The 18,444-nt window shown below is 35.4% G+C and overlaps 1 protein-coding gene across 1 annotated transcript in view; it reads right to left on the bottom strand.

Moving 5' to 3' along the window:
• The window catches only part of CCDC138 (coiled-coil domain containing 138), a 121,809-nt gene extending 104,790 nt beyond the window's left edge, over positions 1–17,019 (bottom strand). Inside the window, exons 1-5 of the mRNA XM_054592022.1 lie at positions 16,793–17,019; positions 15,637–15,694; positions 13,701–13,821; positions 11,336–11,463; positions 10,039–10,226 (exon numbers count right to left, since the gene is read on the bottom strand). Coding sequence (XP_054447997.1) covers positions 10,039–10,226; positions 11,336–11,463; positions 13,701–13,821; positions 15,637–15,694; positions 16,793–16,882 — 585 coding nt within the window. The 5' untranslated portion in view covers positions 16,883–17,019. The remainder of the gene's footprint in view (positions 1–10,038; positions 10,227–11,335; positions 11,464–13,700; positions 13,822–15,636; positions 15,695–16,792) is intronic.
• Positions 17,020–18,444: the final 1,425 nt, after the last annotated feature.

Below are 18,444 nucleotides of genomic sequence, written 5' to 3'. Positions count from 1 at the left end.
ACAAATAAAGAATCCAACATGGTGGAGGAGTCAATGAAAGTTACGCTAACTTCCTGACAGGACCAATCTGGAATTACAAATAAATTGTGGAGAAAGCAGAGTAAACAACTGAAGACAAGCAAGAGAAGCCTTATAACCACAGACAGACAGACAGATGAAACAGCTTCAGTACAATGTAACATGTAGAGAGTGCGCTGGAGACAAGAGAGGGCACACTGGGCACCCACAAGAAACAGCTGGAGTGCCAGAGGGATATTTAAACAGCTAGGGGACTACACTGAGAAGTGCGGAGTCTAAACTCCAAGCTGTGCTTCCCACCGTACAGCACCAGAGTATGAAAAGTACACAGATAACATCCTATGGTGAAAAGCATCACAGTTTCTCTCGGCCAGAAATGGATGGCTGGAGACACAAAGAGTCGTTTTAAGGGCCAATGCATAAATTTTCATATGCAGCCACTTACCCTGGGCTCTGCAAAGCAGGGGCTGAGTAGACTAGAGACACTCAAAGAGAGACTGGGGATGGAGGCTTTGGAGAGAGAACTGAGAGGGCAGCCACCAGGATCCCAGGGCTCGGTCATCTCCCATATTTCAGAGACCATCTTGCTCAGGCAGATCACTCCCCTTAGAGTGGCATCAGCGTGAAGGGAAGCAATAGCTCCGCCCCCAGGAGATACTCTGCCCCACCTGTGGTGCTTAAGCCTGACTGCTGAGCACAGAGTGACTAGATTAACAACTGCAGGAGTCAGCCACAGATGGTAGTTCCCTGGTAGTCCTGAACAGGCTGCATAAGGCCAGACAGCATCTCCATCTGACACCAACAGAGGATCCAGAAAGAAAAAACAGTGGTAAATACTAAATGTTACCAAGACAAAATCCACCGTGGTCTTCTCCATGATTTGTGATATTTTCTTTTCGGCATAGTTTTTTAACATTCATTTCTTGTCCTTCAAGTTTGTGCATATTAAGACACTAAATTTTATATTATAGTTTATTTCAATTCTCATACTTTGCTCCTCCCTTCTCTTACCCCATTTTACCTTCTTCTTTCCTCGTATTATTTTCATTTTAAATTCTGCTTTCCCTCTTGCTACAACTTGTTTCCATTCTCTACTCTTACTAGATTTCCCCCACCCAGCCTCTCAAAACCAATTTTTTGTCAATGGACATGTCACATTCTTTTTCCCTTTCTTAAAATACAAGCATTCTCTCTCCACCTTTAGCAACCTTTGCTTGTTGGTTGTGGGTAGGGTGGTTGTTGTTGCATTTTTTTTTTTATTTTATCTCTAGATATTCACTATTTTTGTATTTCAAATCTCAAATTTTACCATTCCCCTCTCCTACAACATACTGCCTGCACCAGCCTATTCTTTTTCTTTTTTTGTCTCAAATTTTAATTTTTCCGTATCTTAGCCTGGTTTTATTTTTCTTTCATCCTGCCTTTTCTTTTCTTTTTATCTCAAATCTTACTTTTCCCCTGTCTTCACCTGGTTTTCATTCCACATCTACCTCTCCATCTACCATCTCAAAATCACTTCCCCTTCCTCTAGACATCTCTTAAGCTTTTCTTTCTTTTTTCCCTATTATTCCCACCCCACCTATACTAATTTTCGCTCATTTGCTGTTGATACTGCTGTGGTGGATTTTTTGTTCCAATTTGTTTCCAATTTTTTTATTACTTATTTCTTTTCCCTTTTTCTTTCTCTCTCTTGCTTCATTGTTTAAAATTTGTTTAAACCTAATATTTACGCTTCTCTTACTCTATTCCGTATTCTCATTCCTTTTCATTTATGATGTATATTTTTACTTTCTCTATTTGCATTGCTCTGATTCCCTATTCTTATTAGCGCTCTTCCCTCCACCCTCTCAAAATCATTGTTCTTTCAGTAGGTCATCTCATATTCACTCTCCTTTCTTATAATAGTCTAAATCACTTTACACCATTATTGACACTAGTCCATTTACTGTTCATAGTGGGGGTGCGGGTGGGAGTTATTTTTGCAGGTGTTGGTTTATTTCCTACACTTTGTGGTTTTGTTCTGACAGCACCTGCACAAGAGCATACAAGACTCAGTGGGTGGAGGGGCCATCAGTCAGCCAACTGGAGGGAAGGATCCACCAAAAAACAAACCAACAAAAATCACAACCCAATTAAATCAAGAGAGCCAAATTGAGATCAAGAAGACTGCACCACTGAATCTAACAAGTCTACTACAATGGAAGTTCACGTAACAAAGTGAGGAAGTCAAAGCAGATCACTTTAAGAAGCAGAAGCAAACAAGAAGAGTCTCCCATAAAATGGGGAGACAAAGAAACAACCCCCAATAGAAAGGAAGGAGGAATTACCAGAAAGAGTGCTAAATGAAGTAGAGGCAAGTAAACTTATCAGACACTGAGTTCAAAACAATGGTTATAAGAAAGCTCAATGAGCTCAGTGCGAACTACAAAGAACAACAGGGAAGACACAAGGAACTTACTGTGAACTACATCTGACTGAAAAAAGACATCGTAAATATCAGTAAGAGCCAGGAGGAAATGAATGATACGATTTATGAAATAAAGAACACAACAGAAGGAATTAAAACAACAGCAGATGGAGCAAAGGATCGAATCAGCAAGCTGGAGGACAAGGTAGAAAAAAATTCACAGAAAGACCAAGAAAAGGGAAAAGGACTCAAAAAACAACAAAGAGGGGTTAGGGGAGCTACAGGATAACATGAAATGTAATGATATGTGTTTAATAGGGATACCAGAAGGCGAAGAGGAGGAGTAGGGATAAAAAACCTGACTGAAATAGTAATGATGGAAAACTTCCCTAGCTGGAGGAGAGGAAAAGTCACACAAGTTCAGGTAGTACAGAGGGTCCCAATCAGGATGAATCCAAGAGGCCCATTCTAAGACACATCAAAATTAAAATGGCAAATTCAAAGACAGAAAGAGAAGCTTACAGGCAGCAAAGGAGAAAGAGGTAGTAACATACTAGGGAGCCCAAATAAGGCTAGCAGCTGACTTCTCAACAGAAACACTACAAGCCAGAAGGGAATGGCAGGAAACTTTCCAAGTAATGAAAAGTAAAGGCTTGCAACCATGAGTGCTCTACCCAGCAAGGTTCTCATTTAAAATAGAAGGTGACATAAGGATTTTCCAAACATAAAAAGGCTGAAAGAATATACCTCCATCATATCAGCAATGCAAGACATGCTACAGGGACTTCTTTAAGAGGAGAAAGAAAAAGAGTGAGAAAAAGAGAAACACAGGTACAAAGGCGAAAAATTACAATGAATAAATACCTACAATAATAACTTTAAATGTAAATGGATTAAATGTGCCAATCAAAAGACACTGGGTAGCTGAATGGATAAGAAAAGAGACCTGCACATGTGCTACCTACATGAGACCCAACTTAGAATAAAAGACCTACACAGACTGAAAGTGAAGGGCTGGAAAAAAATATTACAAGCATATGGACAGGAAATAAAAGCCGGGGTAGCGATACTTAAATCAGACAAAATACACTTCAAAACAAAGGCCACAAAATGAGACACAGAAGGACACTTCAGATACTCAAGGGAAGAGTTCATCAAGAAGACATAAACATTGTAATTATATATGCACTCAACAGACAGCGCCCAGTTATATAAGGGAATTCTTGGAGAACTTCAAGAAAGATATAAACAGGAATACACTTATACTAAGGGATTTTAACACCTCACTGTCAGCAATGGATAGCACTTCCAAAAAAAGAATCAACAAGGATATTGTGGCACTGAACAATGCACTAGAACAAATGGATTTGATTAATACATACAGAACCTTTCCCCACAAAAAAGCAAAATATACATTCTTTTCAAATCCACATGGAACATTTCAAAGACAGACCCCATGATAGGACACAAAACAAGCCTTAACAAATTCAAGAAAACTGAAATCATATCAAGCATTTTCTCAGATCACAATGGCTTGAAACTAGAAACCAACCTTAAGGAAAAAATTCAAACACAGTCAAATACATGGAGACAGAATAACATGTTATTAAATAACAAACTGGTAAACAATGAGATCAAGGAAGAAATCAAAAAGTTTCTGGAAACAAATGAAAATGAACACACAACAGTCCAAAACCTATGGGACACAGCAAAGGCAGTCCTGAGAGGAAAGTTCATAGCAATATAAGCCTACCTAAATAAGACAGAAACATTTCAAATAAATGACCTAACCCTACATCTACAAAAAGCAGAGGAAAAACAACAAACATAGCACAGACCGAGTAGAAGGAAGGAACTAATCAAGATCAGAGCAGAATTAAATGATATAGGGATTAAATGAACACTCCAAAGGATCAATAAATCCAGGAGCTCGTTCTTTAAAAAGATAAAATCAACAACCTTTTATCCAGACTCATCAAGAAAAAAAGAGAGATGACCCAAATAAATAAAACCAGAAATGAAAAAGGAGAAATTACAACCGGTATCACAGAAATACGAAGGAGTGTAAGAAATTACTATGCCAAGAAATTTGAAAAAACCAGGGTGAAATGGACAAATTTCTAGAAACATATAATCTTCCAGAACTGAGTCAAGAAGAGGAAGACAGGCTGAATAGACTTAATATTAACTCGTGAAACTGAAGCAATAATGAAAAAACTCCCAGTACACAAAAGCCCTGTGCCGGCAGGACTCACAAGAGAATTTTACCACGCATTAATGCCTGATTCTTCTCAAACTATTCCAAAAAATCCAAGAAGAATGAAGACTCCCAAACTGTTTTGATGAGGTCAGCATTATCCTAATGCAAAAACCAAATAAACACACAACAAAGAGAAAACTACAGGCCAATATTGCTGATGAACATAGACGCTAAAATCCTCAACAAAATCGCAAACCAGATGCAGCAATACATTAATAATATCATACATCATGATCAAGTGGCATTCATCCCAGGGATGCAAGGATGGTTCAATATTTGCAAATCAATAAATGTAATACATCACATAAACAAAATGAAACACAAAAATCACATGGTATCAATAGATTCAGAAAAAGCATTTGATAAAGTACAGCACCATTTATGATAAAAACACTCAGCAAAGTGGGAATAGAGGGAGCATACCTCAAATTAATAAAGGCCATATATGAGAAACCTACAGGCAACACCATACTCAACAGGCAAAAACTAAAAGCTTTCCCACTAAGACCAGGAACAATACAAGGATGTCCTCTTTCACCACTTCTATTCAACATAGTATTGGAAGTTCTAGAGAGAGTGATCAGACAAGAAAAAAGAAATAGAGGGCATCCAAGTTGGAAAAGAGGAAGTAAATCTGTCATTTTGTAGATGTCATGATAGTGTACATGGAAACCCGATAGACTCCACCAAAAAACTACTCGACCTAATAAATCAATTTCGCAAAACAGTGGGATACAAAGTCAATACACAGAAATCAAAGCCATTTTTGTACACCAACAATGAAACATCAGGAACAGAAATCAGGAAAAATATCCCATTTGCTACAGCACCAAGAAAAATAAAATACTTAGGAATAAACTTAACCGAAGAAGTAAAAGGCCTGTACCGAGAAATTACAGAACACTGAAGAAAGAAATTAAGGAAGACACAAATAAATGGAAGCATATACCGTGTTTGTAGACTGGAAGAATTAACATCATCAAATTGTCCATACTACCCAAAGCAATCTACAGATTCTAAGCAATCCTTATCAAAATACTGTGACATATTTCACAGATATAGAATATATCAAAAACTTATATGAAACCATATATGACCCTGAATAGCCTCAGCAATTCTGAGAAAGAACAACAAAGAGGGAACACAATACCTGATATCAAACTATATTACAAGGCCCATGGTAATCAAAACAGTCTCATAATGGCATAAGAACAGACACATAGACCAATGGAACAGAGAGCCTAGAAATAAATTTATGTCAATATGGTCAGTTAATATTTAACAAAGAGGGCAGGAACATAAAATGGAGTAAAAAGAGCCTCCTCAGTGAATGGCGTTGGGAGAACTGGATGGTATATGCAAAACAATGGTACTCGAACACCAGCTTATACCATACACCAAAACAGACTCAAGATGGATATAAGACTTGAATATAAATTGTGACTCTATAAAAGTCCAAGAGGATAACATAGGCTAGAAAATTTCAGATATCCCATACAGCAATTTTTTCACCAATACATCCCCTACGGCAAGGAATATAAAGGAAAGAATAAACAAATAGGACTCCATCAAACTAAAAAATTTCTGCAGGGCTAAAGACAACATCAACAAAATGGAAAGGGAACCAACCACATGGGAAACCATATTTGCCAATACCTCAGACAAGGGTTTGATCTCCAAAATATATAAAAAAACTCACATGACTCCACACCAGGATGACAAGCATCCAATTCGAAAATGGGCAAAGGATCTGAACAAGCACTTCTCGAAAGAGGACATACAGAGGGCCCAAAGACACATGAAAAAATGCTCAACATCACTAGTCACTAGAGACATGCAAATTAAAACCTCAATGAGACACAATTACACACTGATCAGAATCTCCATCACTAATAAATCAACAAACAACAAGTGCCAGGGAGGTTGTAGAGGTAAGGAAACCCTAGTATACTGTTGGTGGGAATGCTGGCTGGTGCAGCCACTGTGGAAAACTGTATGGAATTTACTCAAAAAACTAAAGATGGAACTGCCTTTTGATCCAGAGATCCCACTGCTGGGACTATACCCCAGGAAACCTAGTTCTGAACCACTAGTTCTGAAGAACCTATGCACCACATTATTCACAGCAGTGTTATCTACAATAGCCAAGAGCTGGAAACAGATTAAGTGTCCATCAGTAAATGGATGGATCAAAAAACTGTGGTACATTTAAACAATGGTATACTATGCAGCAGAAAGAAAGAAGGAACTCCTATCCTTTGCAACAGCTTGGATGGAACTGGAGAGCATTATGCTAAGTGAAATAAACCAGGTGGTGAACAACAGATACCGTATGATCTCACCTATAAATGGAACCCAATCAAAAAAACAAACAAATGAGCAAAACAGAACCAGAGACATGGGAATAAAGAACAAACAGACACTGACCAAAGGGATAGGGAGAGGGTGATAACAGGGGAAATGAATGGGAAGAGGCAAGCAAAGGGAACATGAATAGAGGACTCACTGGCAAGGACTTTACTGTAGGAGTGGGGAGGGATGCAGGGGGGGTGAGCAATGGGGAAAAAGGTGGAAAAACTGTAAGTGAACAACAGCACCAAAAAAAAAAAAAAGGAAGAACCTAAAAATAAGAAATAAAATAAATTTTTATAAAATAGAACAATAAATATCTCCAATAGAAATATTAATATTAGCACTATAGAATATGAACAATGGGGTCATGGTTGATGCTATAGCACTTTTGTTTTTAAATGTCCTAAGTATTTTATAAATTAAACTTTTAAAAAGTAAAATAGTGTTACCTAGTAAAACGATAAATATGAAAATGCAATATTTATCATAAATTCCTTCTTTCCTGAAAAAAACAATAGTTATGAATTTTTTAAAAACTGATTAATCTCCTCCTCCAGTTTTGTTCCACTATCTCACCAAAAAAAAAAAAGGCACTTTGCTCTTGACTAAAATCCTACTGCACACTTCCCATATCAAAACAATATCCACTGATTTAATCTCTTAAATATATTTAGAATCCATCCACTTATCTTTATCCCTCAGGCCCTCATCCTAATACAGGATACCATCAGACTACTATCATGCCATCATACTCTACCCTCTAACTTCTGTGACAGTTTTAAATATCTGTATGTAAATTACTTCCTAATTTCAATACATCCAGTAACTATGTTCTGACTGCCAGAATGATATACTTAACTACTGACATTGTATCTCCATTTAACACTCAAACCGAATCCATTCCAAATAAAAGTCACAATCTTTCTCCCTAAATCCATTCTTTCTCCAATCTTTCTCCCTAAATCCATTCTTTCTCCAAGTTGTACAACCAGAAATGAGGGAATCATCTTAGACACCTTATTCTCCTTATACCACATCCAATTCACTGTACCGATTCCACTCAATTTTACCTTTAAAATAAATCTCTATTATATTTATTTCCACTTCTCTGCTGTCACCCCAGTCCAAGTTATCATTATCTCTCTCCTGCAGTAAAATATCCTTTCTGGTCTCCCAACTTCCATACCTGCTCTACTCCAGTCCATTTATTTGAGCACACACTAGTTTATGCAATTCCTCCACTTTAAAAATCCTCAAGTTTTTTTAAAAATCCTCAGTTACCTACCACATTTTCCTTGAATGAATATGTTATCGTGCCTCTGGAGCTTCTCATACTGGAATATCTCATTCTAGAATGTACCCCAATTCACTGGGCTAAACCCTACTCATCCTTCATGGTTTAACTTAAATGTTATTTTCTCAGATAAACCTTGCCTGACCTCACAATTTAATCCTATCAGGTGTCCATATTGTAAAATAATTCACTTAGAAAACTGTAATTACACAGGTACCCAGAATTTGCTTCTAATAAGCTATACATGGTAAGGACCATACATATTTCATTTACTTCTATATTTTCAGCACTGAGCATGCAACTACATATTAACAGGTGTTCAAATATTTGTTCAATAAATGAAATCACGTAGAATGATGAAATGTATATACTTAACGATAACCAATACAACAGACCACAAAGTAATTTTTAGAGTCAGATCAAATTAGATTTAGATTTATTTTTACTTCATTTTAAAAAAACTCTTTATAAAATGTTTATTGATTTTAGAGAAAGAGGACGGAGGAGGGAGGGAGAAGGTGGAGAGGGAGAGAGAGAGAGAGAGAAGGGGTGGGGGATATCGATTAGGTTGCCTTCCATATGCACCCCAATTGGGGATGGAACCCGCAACCTAGGTACATGCCCTGACCAGCTTTTCACTGTACGGGATGATGCTCCAACCAACTGAGCCACACTGACCATTCTTTTTTTAAATTAAATATACCTTTACTTTTTAAATTAAATATACCTTTATTGTGTTTATTGTTGATGGCAGATATATCATTACAACCCTGCTTACTTTTATTATCCCATAAAGTATTAGCAAAGGAATCTTCCAAATGCAATAAATTTTTGTTTTGTCACTCTTTTGTTTAACAACCTGGAATACCCAAACCTGACTTTTCACTATTTTCTTTCTCAGACAGGCTAATAAATTCACAATCTGACATTTCACTCCTTTCTAAAAACCCTTCACCTCCAGTCCCTTATACCTGAAATGCCCTTTCCCAATCCTCTCTATCTCTTTAAATTTTGTATCTCAGTCATATACCAAGCTAAGTATCTCCTTGAATTTTTCCCCAGTGATTTCAGGCTAAACTAATCTTTTTCTAAAATGCTATGGTAATTATTATCTGAATTATTTAGATAAAATAAGATACTCATTTTTAAAAAATGTTTATTTCATGTGTATAAAAATATATTTCTCAACTCGAATTTCAACAGAAATTGTGTATTACATATACTTTGATTCCTTCTGTACTCCTATCTAGTGGACACTTGATAAATTCATGAATTACCTCCTTTAGAAATAAAAAATCCCAAAGATAAAGTCCAATGTTCTGAACTGCATATTAATGTGAGTTGACAAGAGAACTGCTGACCTATACGTATTTAAAACAACAAATCAAGAACACCTACTTCAAAAAGCATTCTTTACCAGCAGATTTTATTTCTTAAGCAAGAATGTGATGGAATTAGAATAAAGAAAACATAAGATAGTCCGAAATCTAAAAAGTACTCCTACATATAAAAACACCAGTTTATATTTTTCTCAGCCATACATTTTCCCCTTCAATTGTTCTTATAGTGTTTGTTCCCTTCTGATATTGTCTTGACACACTAATAAAAAAAATTAAAATAAAATACCTTGTAATATTTAAGTTTTGTAAATGTTGGTGTTCAGAATATAAATACTTCTAAATTCTTAATCCAGTATTTAGTTCTTACCCGCAGTTTCTGATGTATTTGGAATAATTCATCATATATCTGATTGATCTGATGTGGAAATAAACTCGGCTTATTTGATGCTTTAGATGTTGGAGAGCTGACATGTTTCAAAGGAGAGTTATTTGCATCACTACAACATTCAGTCCAATTTCTTGAATTTGAGGCCAAATTAGATGGCCAGGCAACTGCTAAAAAAATAAAATTTTATTTATAAACTTTATTAATTTACAGTTTTAAGTATTTACAGGTAAGGTAATCTTCGGGAAGAACTATTTTAAATTTGAATTATACAATAGTGTTGTTAAAAAGTTTCAAGTACCAAATGCAGAAAGAAAGAATGATAAAGCAAAGGTAATAAAAAATACAACATTTAGAAAATTTGGATGAAGGCTACACAAAATTCTTTGTGCTCTTTTTGGTAAGTCTGAAATTACTTCAAAATACATTGTTAAAGCGTATGAAAACATTCATGTATTAACTGCCTAGGCCAAGAAATATAGTTACCTCAGAAACTACTGATCATATATTACTCCTTCTCCCCTAACTCAAATATAGTGTTAATCACTGCTTCACTTCTCTTTAATTTTTACTACCTATATAAATGGCCGTATTTTTTTTTACCTGTTTTTAACTTTATACAATGTCTATAATCATATAATCATGTAATTATGCAATTTCTATAACCTCCTTCTTTAAATATGTTCTTTTATTAATACCAAAATTATCTTCATTGCTTTACCCTATTTTATACTTTTATATGCCAGAAGAAATGCATAGAAATTATCAATGTGGCAAAAACAAGTGCTCTCAAAATACTGCAGCCAAAGAGGAAGAATCCGTTTCTGATCTCCTTTTTCCTTGAAATCCTATCAACTATCCAGCCAGACACAATAGAAATTACCTAGTAGTTCAGTACCCAAGGAAGACATGCCTTAAGAAATCTGGAATATTTTCTTCAAATACTGAAGGATTCATCATATACTACAAGACTTTACTCACTTCCTAACAAATACTGGCAAGAAAAGAACTAAGGTAATTACAGTAAGTATGTAATTGATTAGCTAATTTTTATTAGTTTTAAGAGTTTAGGAATGCTACTGGAAAATAATGAAGTTTCTTTTTCTCTTTTACTTTAGTTTAATAATAAGCGCAGTAATTGTCTCATACCTCATAAAAATTCAGAACACAGAAATATAGATGCCTGAGGGACAAGTTTTATTACTATGGGGTAAGCTTTACGTGCACTACTTCACATAGTTACTATTTAAATGACATCTAAAATGAGTATTTCTTTTACCTTTTTCTATTTCTTTAAAAGACTGTTTGGTTTTTCTGAAGCTACTAACTCTCTGATCATTTTCAAGTAACTCTTCTTCTGTTTCCCGTTGCTTCAAATTATGAAAGGAATCCAGTTCTTCATCTAGGCTTTAAAAAAATATATATCACAGCATTCTGGAAGTTTACTATAGCATTTTAAGAAGATAAAACTGCTTCTTAAATATTAACAGCATCACAATCAAGAAAAATGGTACAAGTGCAAAAAAGGAACAATATTTTTAAAAAAGTAATTCACTGATTCTAAAGCTCAACAAAATTATCTTCCTACATATATAAAGATGCTTAACTGAAAACTGCATTTACCTCTAGAATGCTCTACTACTGTCAACCTTTCTTTTAATTCATAATACTTCTGTGTGATAGATATAACAGGTATTGTTATCTATCATTTTAGCTAAAGTAAGTATTGTTTAACATGAAGAAACAGAACCCTAAAGCATTTAAATAATTAACAGGTGATATAACTAGTAAAAGGTGGAAGAGAATTTACACTCCCAAGAGTCTAATTCAATAAAAAAATGATCTCGAAGTTGAAATTTCTCAAACAGTACTGTTCAAAAAGAATATAGTGCAAGTTATATAAGGTAATTTAAAATTTTCTAGAAGCCACATCAAACACATTAAAACTATAATAAGATGTGAAATTTTAACAATGTTATTTTTAATCCAGTATATCTAAAAGATTACAATTTTAATATGTAATCAATATTTTAAAATTAAGGTATTTTAAATTCTTTAACCCATCTTCTTCAATCTGTATATATTTTAGACTTCCAACATATTGGGTTGGCCAAAAGGTCCATACGGTTTTTTCCATAAAGTAAAAGATGTATTTTTCATTTTTACCAATAACTTTATTGATTTGGACAATTTGAGTATGTTGGCTATCGCCTGCGTAGTAGAAATTTGATTGTTTTCAATTAATGTCTCAATTTGATCACTGTCAACTTCAATTGGTCTACATGACTGCAGAGCATTGTCCAGCAAGAAATCTCCAGCATGAAACGTTGCAAACCGCTTTTGACACATTTGATCAGTCACAGCACCTTCTCTATACACTCCAGAAATCTCTTTTTGCATCAGTTGAGAATTTACCTTTCTTGAAATAATGAAGCATAATATGCCGAAAATGTTGCTTATTTTCTTCCATCTTCAGTATTAAAATGTTTACACAAAAATTCACCAATTTCAGTAAATTTTATTTTAAATGCATGCTGATAGGACAGCTGTCACAACACAACCTAATAAAATAGTTCTGAATGAAGTACGATGATAGCCATCTTCTAGGGGGGAAAAAAAAAAAACAACCTTTTTCGCCAACCCAATACCTCAATTCAGACACTCAGTAGCCACATGTGGCTCCTGTGCTACACAGTATCATATTTCTAGACTACTTCATAACTAGGGATTGTGAAAAAAACCATCCAATGTTATAAAAACCTTCACAGTCCAAAAGCTTCAAATTATAATTTGAAATTATGCCGAGACAAAAAACCATCAGTTAAATATATGCAAATAATTTTCAATTACTCATAGTTATGTTAGGCAATTTTCACTTTCCCTACTCTATATTCAATTTACCTCATGTACAAATCTTGAATCCAGATCAACTAAGTTATTTTGTGAGTGCCAAATAGTTAAAATGATGACGATAATAGACTATTTAAATGCTTTTCCACATACTGAATAGTGTTCCGAATGTATTCTGAAAGTGACTTACACGGATTTAGAGAATCAAGCAATTATATAAAAAAATTCAAGCTCCCAAATATCATATAATGAAATATATCATTACATTAATCATTCATGATATTTTAGGCACAATTGTCTTTTTTTCCTCTCCATATTATCTCAACATTTTATTTTGTATATGTATATATCTTTATCGTATATATTTCAAAATGTTTACTCCTCCTTGATACCCATAGAACTACCTTCTGCCACACATTTTTGGCATTAATAAAATTAAATCTGAAATTTTATTTCACCTTAGCTTCCAGTTTTTTTACTTCTTTTTCCCAGGGTAAAATCGTGTACAAAACTGCTCACCCCTCATGCCCCAGGACTATATCATACAAATTTTGTCGTTGCCATCTCCCCAGATTGACTTCTTCAATCAATACCTCTCTCTCTTTCTCTCTTTCTTAACTTATCTAAAATCCATTGCCTACCACATTACTAGACAAAGGCTATTCAGCAGTCTCCAGACTCTTCATACTTCCTCTCAGGGAAAAGCAAACACATAAATAATCCATCTTTTGTCCTTTCTCAGTGTTTTTTAAATACTGAAGGAAAAGCAACAGTATGGATGCAGGGTACTTTACCAGTTCATGTTGAAATGCTTCGGTGAACTACAAAGAGGTATACTGGAATGCTTTCTTTTATCAGAATACCATCTTAATGAGGAAACAATTTTATCTCCAGATGAGTAGATATCCAAGTCATCTGTTAACAACAGAAAAAATAGCAGAGATAACTTAATAGATCAGGTACATTCTACGCTCCTAAAGATAAGATGGAAAAATTACTTAAAGGATTTCTTATCTCTATGTCTCCTTGATACAACCTTCTAAAAATAAGCATCAAATCTTATATTCTACTATAGCACTTTCCTGATTACAAAATGCTGTTTCATCCATCATCTTATTTTATCCTAGCAACCCCTCAAAGCAAGAAAGCTTTTAATTTTATTTTAATGGTTTGAAACCTAAGAACCAGAAAAGTTATCTAAATTTTTCCAAGGAACACAACCAGCAAGTAGAAGGAATAAAATTCAGAGTCCAGCCCTCTTGCTACTTCATGATACCTCATTAGTCCTCGAGCAGTCAACACTTTATTTTTCATTTCATATACTTTAAACACTAAGATTTAATAAACTATTAGCTTGTTAATCTAAATTCAGTGAAAAAAAGAGAAGAGAGCTTCTCTCATAAGTTATCTAGAAATAATTTTAAATGTACACACCCTTTTCTAACACTTTGTTTTTATCCCCTCAAATTTAATGACCTACACTTCTCATTCATATTTTGAAAGCTTGTGATAGGAGAACTCAAGAGTTAAAGATTTCAGATTCTGTCACAGTTGATAGGCTTAAGTGAATAATAGGCTTAAGTGAATAATGCAGGTGGAAAGCTGTTATTCCAGAAACTGGAATACCTGACCTTTGTGACTGCAGGTATTCTACAAGCAATTCAGCCTTTGTGCCCCAGGGGGTCTGCAAACAATAAAGATGGTATTGAAATCATTGTCTTCCAGGGGAGAGAATGTCTCTGACTCAGATAAAGAATTGTTGATCAGATGATAAAGAAATACTAAGAAAATCCTGATGGACTTTTCGTCATCATTATGGCTATTATTAGTTATAGACTCTTATCTGATTAATTTTTTCCCCAACCCGTTAACTATCCTTACCTTCTCCCTGTAAAAAGGTCAGCATAAGGTAAGATGTTAGACAGTTTTTGAGGGTACATACCCACCCTCTTCTCAGATCACTGGCATCTGAATAAAGCACCCATAAAGATTCAATCCTTATCTTTACTTATTGGTTCTGGTAGTGACTGGCAGCACAAATGCCAACTTTTCCAGTTTAGTTGTAAGTTTTAGGGCAATTTCAAAACTAATATTCAACCTTAAGTTATTTTGAAGATACCAGACTCAGTAATAACTGGAATTAGTTTTTTCATACTGGAAAAAATGTTTCAAAAGAATGTTACCAAATTTCAAAATAAAATAAGTTTGGAAAAAAATGAAATTCCTTAATCCACCATCTGATGAACTTTTAAAGATATTAACTACTGTTTCTGCTATAATTATCTCAAAGTCCAATGATTAAACTTACTAGTAAAAACACTGCCTAAGATATATCAACAAATCGAAACTCTAAAGGTTAGTCCCAAGGGGTGTGGCTCAGTTGATTGGGCATCATCCTGCAAATCGAAAGGTTGTCAGTTCAATTCCCAGTCAGGGCACACACCTTGGTTTTGGGTTCAGTCCCCACTTAGTGTGAATGTGAGAAGCAACCTATGGATGTTTCTCTCCCTCTCTTTCTCCCTCCTTTCCCCTCTCTAAAAAGAAATAAAAGCTTTTTAAAAAAATTTCTATATGATTTTTAAAGACATCTTACACATTCACCCCCAAAAAGAGCTTAGCTATCACAAGACATCTAACAATAGCTATTAAGTCTAAACTTTTTAAAAAAAATCCTTTCTTTCAAATTAAATTTGTTAAAACCCCAAATATAGAAAATCTTCATAGGCTTACCTGGGAAGGTTAGAGTTCTTCTCTTACATTTAGCCTGATCAAAATTTGAAAAAGCATACTAAAAAAAAATAATAGTAATAACATTTAATTTGTATACTGAGAATCAACTTGCTGTCACAAAATAGTTCCCTACAAATTATGTTCTAATTACAAAGGTTGGCCTTTAATTAGACCAGTGGAGAAATCTGGTAGGCACCACCTTAACCAAGTAATCAAAGTTAACATCACCAATAATGAAACAAAGCAACACGTGTGTCGTGATGAACACAGCAAGTCACATATGATTCATGAGGTAGTCCTGCCAAAAATGCATAACCAGTATCTAATCATGAGGTATCATTACACAAATCCAAAATGAGTGACATTCTAATAAATAATTGTTCTACATGCAGAATTCTTTCCAAATTAAAAGCAGTAATAAAAGAGAAAACCAAATGCAGTGCTTATTTTTAGATTATATCTACACCAGAAAAAAACTTTTTACAAAGGACATTACTGAGATTAGTAACATTTAGATATGAAATACATATTGTAGCAATGGTAAGTGTCCTGACTTTATTACTCTGGTTATATAAGACAATGTCTTTATTTCTAGGAAAACACACTTAAGTATTTATTAAGTAAAGAGTCACGATGCCTGCAGACTATCCTCAAATGGTTCTGGGAAAAAAATGTAAATATGGAAAGGATGTCAAAAATAGGGAGAGAGAATAGTAAAGCAAATGTGGCAAAATGTTTAACAATGGTGAATACAAGTGAAGGGTACAAGAGTATTATTCTGGAAATTTTTTTTAAAGTTTGGAATTATTTTACAATAAGCCTTTTAAAGGAATTAAATTGTTTTTTGAACTCCACTGAAGTCACTGTAAGTAAAAGTTCAGAAATACGTTCAACAATGACAAACCAGGATTGGTAGAACATAAACCTGCAAAAGCTTTGGTGAAGAACGTTTCTGATAGAAAACTTGTTTTCCCATCTATGTGACATTACCTGTCACACATCTGCGGTCTAGTAATACTCTTCCCCTCTAGCTAATTTTCATTGGACCTGTTTCACGCTCTAGGCTCAAGAGGAGCGCTGGGAGGGCTATTTCACGCTAGCAGGAACCCTCTCGCAGACCCGGAAACAAGGCCGAGGAGGAAGCCGGAGACCTCACCTCGGCCGAGCAGCAGCCTAGCCCATAGCGGCTTTTGAGACGCTCCACCGCGAAATCCTGCCCAGGCGGTTTGACCACTCTCGGTTCCATTGTGCTGGGCTGCCGTTGTCTCCCCGGGAACGACGTTCAAACCCCCAGCAGTACGTGCAGGCCCGGAGCTCGCGCAGCGGAAGTGCGTCAGGACACACGACACAGCCCGCCCCTCAGGCGCCGAGACGGGCGTTTAATGTGTTGTGTATTGTTATGCTAAAAACGTCTTAGCTTAACGTTCAATTACCAATTTATTTGTTATTTGAACTGATAAATGGTTTTTCATATTTCCAGTCTGTGTGTCTCGTTGTGTCCATTTAGGTTGCACTCAGCAGGCCTGGTGCTGTCCTTATCTGGAGCCTCAGATCCATAACCAGGGAGGAAGCCAGTCTTGTGGTATATCTACGCGCCTCTCACGTGTACATGGGAATGCATATAAAACCTGTCGACAGAGCGGGGCTCACCAGGATGACCCGAACCTGAATGGTAGGACCTTACCCTGACCTGGGGCATATATGACGTTGTGTTATTCTCACCAGAAAACATGACATGATCGATTCTAAAGGGGACAAGGGATGGAGAAACAATGATGTGTGAAACATGGGTGCGTTTCAGGGCACAACCGGTAACCTAGGCATGTGCCTTGACCAGAATCAAACTGCAATCTTTTGGTGTAGGGACGATGCTCCAACCAACAACTAACCTATCTGGCCAGGGCTTGAGATACGTATTTAGTGTGCTTTAGGACATAATCAGAATGGCCTTTTTGCTAACTAATATTAAAGAAGAGAAAAATCAAGAATATATCTTACTACAAAGCGCAGCGATTTCAAAAACTACCTCTTCACCTTCCTGCCAATGGCTGGTATTTCATACGTGGAGAAACAGTATTAACAAGCAGTATGAGAGTGTAAGCTTCTTGAGCATGTTTTTTTTATTCTCCTCAATCAACTCCCCAGTGCCTAGAACAGTGACTATCATTATTGACACAGTATATCAACTTAAATCAGAGACTGAGTTGAACATCTAAATACCCACTTAATTTCTCTCATTTATACAAATACACTAATATAATCCTTTACTTTTCTAAACAGTATTCACCAGCATGCCCGGACTAACAATTACTAGAGTCTCTGGTAATATTGAAATTTCTTCAAATGTCAAAATTATTTTGTAATATTTTAATTAGTTTTCTGAAAATTATTTAAACCAATAGTCTTTTGCCGTATTACTATAGTATACAGAGTTTTTATCTTCAAGCAGAATTTAATGAGCCAATTTAAAATCACAGCAGTTTTCTTAAAAAGACATGACATGTACGTTTATACATCAGCAATTAAATAACACAGAAATCACGAAGCCCTTTCCTGAATTATGACAGTCTTCCTTAAAAATGCCTCGAGGCACTTTTAAGCATCTTTAGAATACTAATACTGGAAAAGGCTGTTTACTTGTCATTTTTAATCGAACTTTTGGTCAAGGTATTAGTTTTTAAATCTTTTTAAATTGGAATGCTTTGGAATAGCACTGATGTCTTTAAAAAAAAAAAAATGTCCTTGACTGGTGTGGCTCAGTGCATTGAGTACCAACCTGTGAACCAAAGGGTCACTGGTTTGATTCCC

This window comes from Pteronotus mesoamericanus, unplaced genomic scaffold (assembly GCF_021234165.1).
Source record: "Pteronotus mesoamericanus isolate MK-2021 breed Mesoamerican mustached bat unplaced genomic scaffold, CSHL_Meso_final scaffold_31, whole genome shotgun sequence".
In the NCBI taxonomy this organism is placed as follows: domain Eukaryota; kingdom Metazoa; phylum Chordata; class Mammalia; order Chiroptera; family Mormoopidae; genus Pteronotus; species Pteronotus mesoamericanus.
Note: the sequence above shows the minus strand (reverse complement) of the source record. Positions and strands in the feature narration are given on the sequence as shown.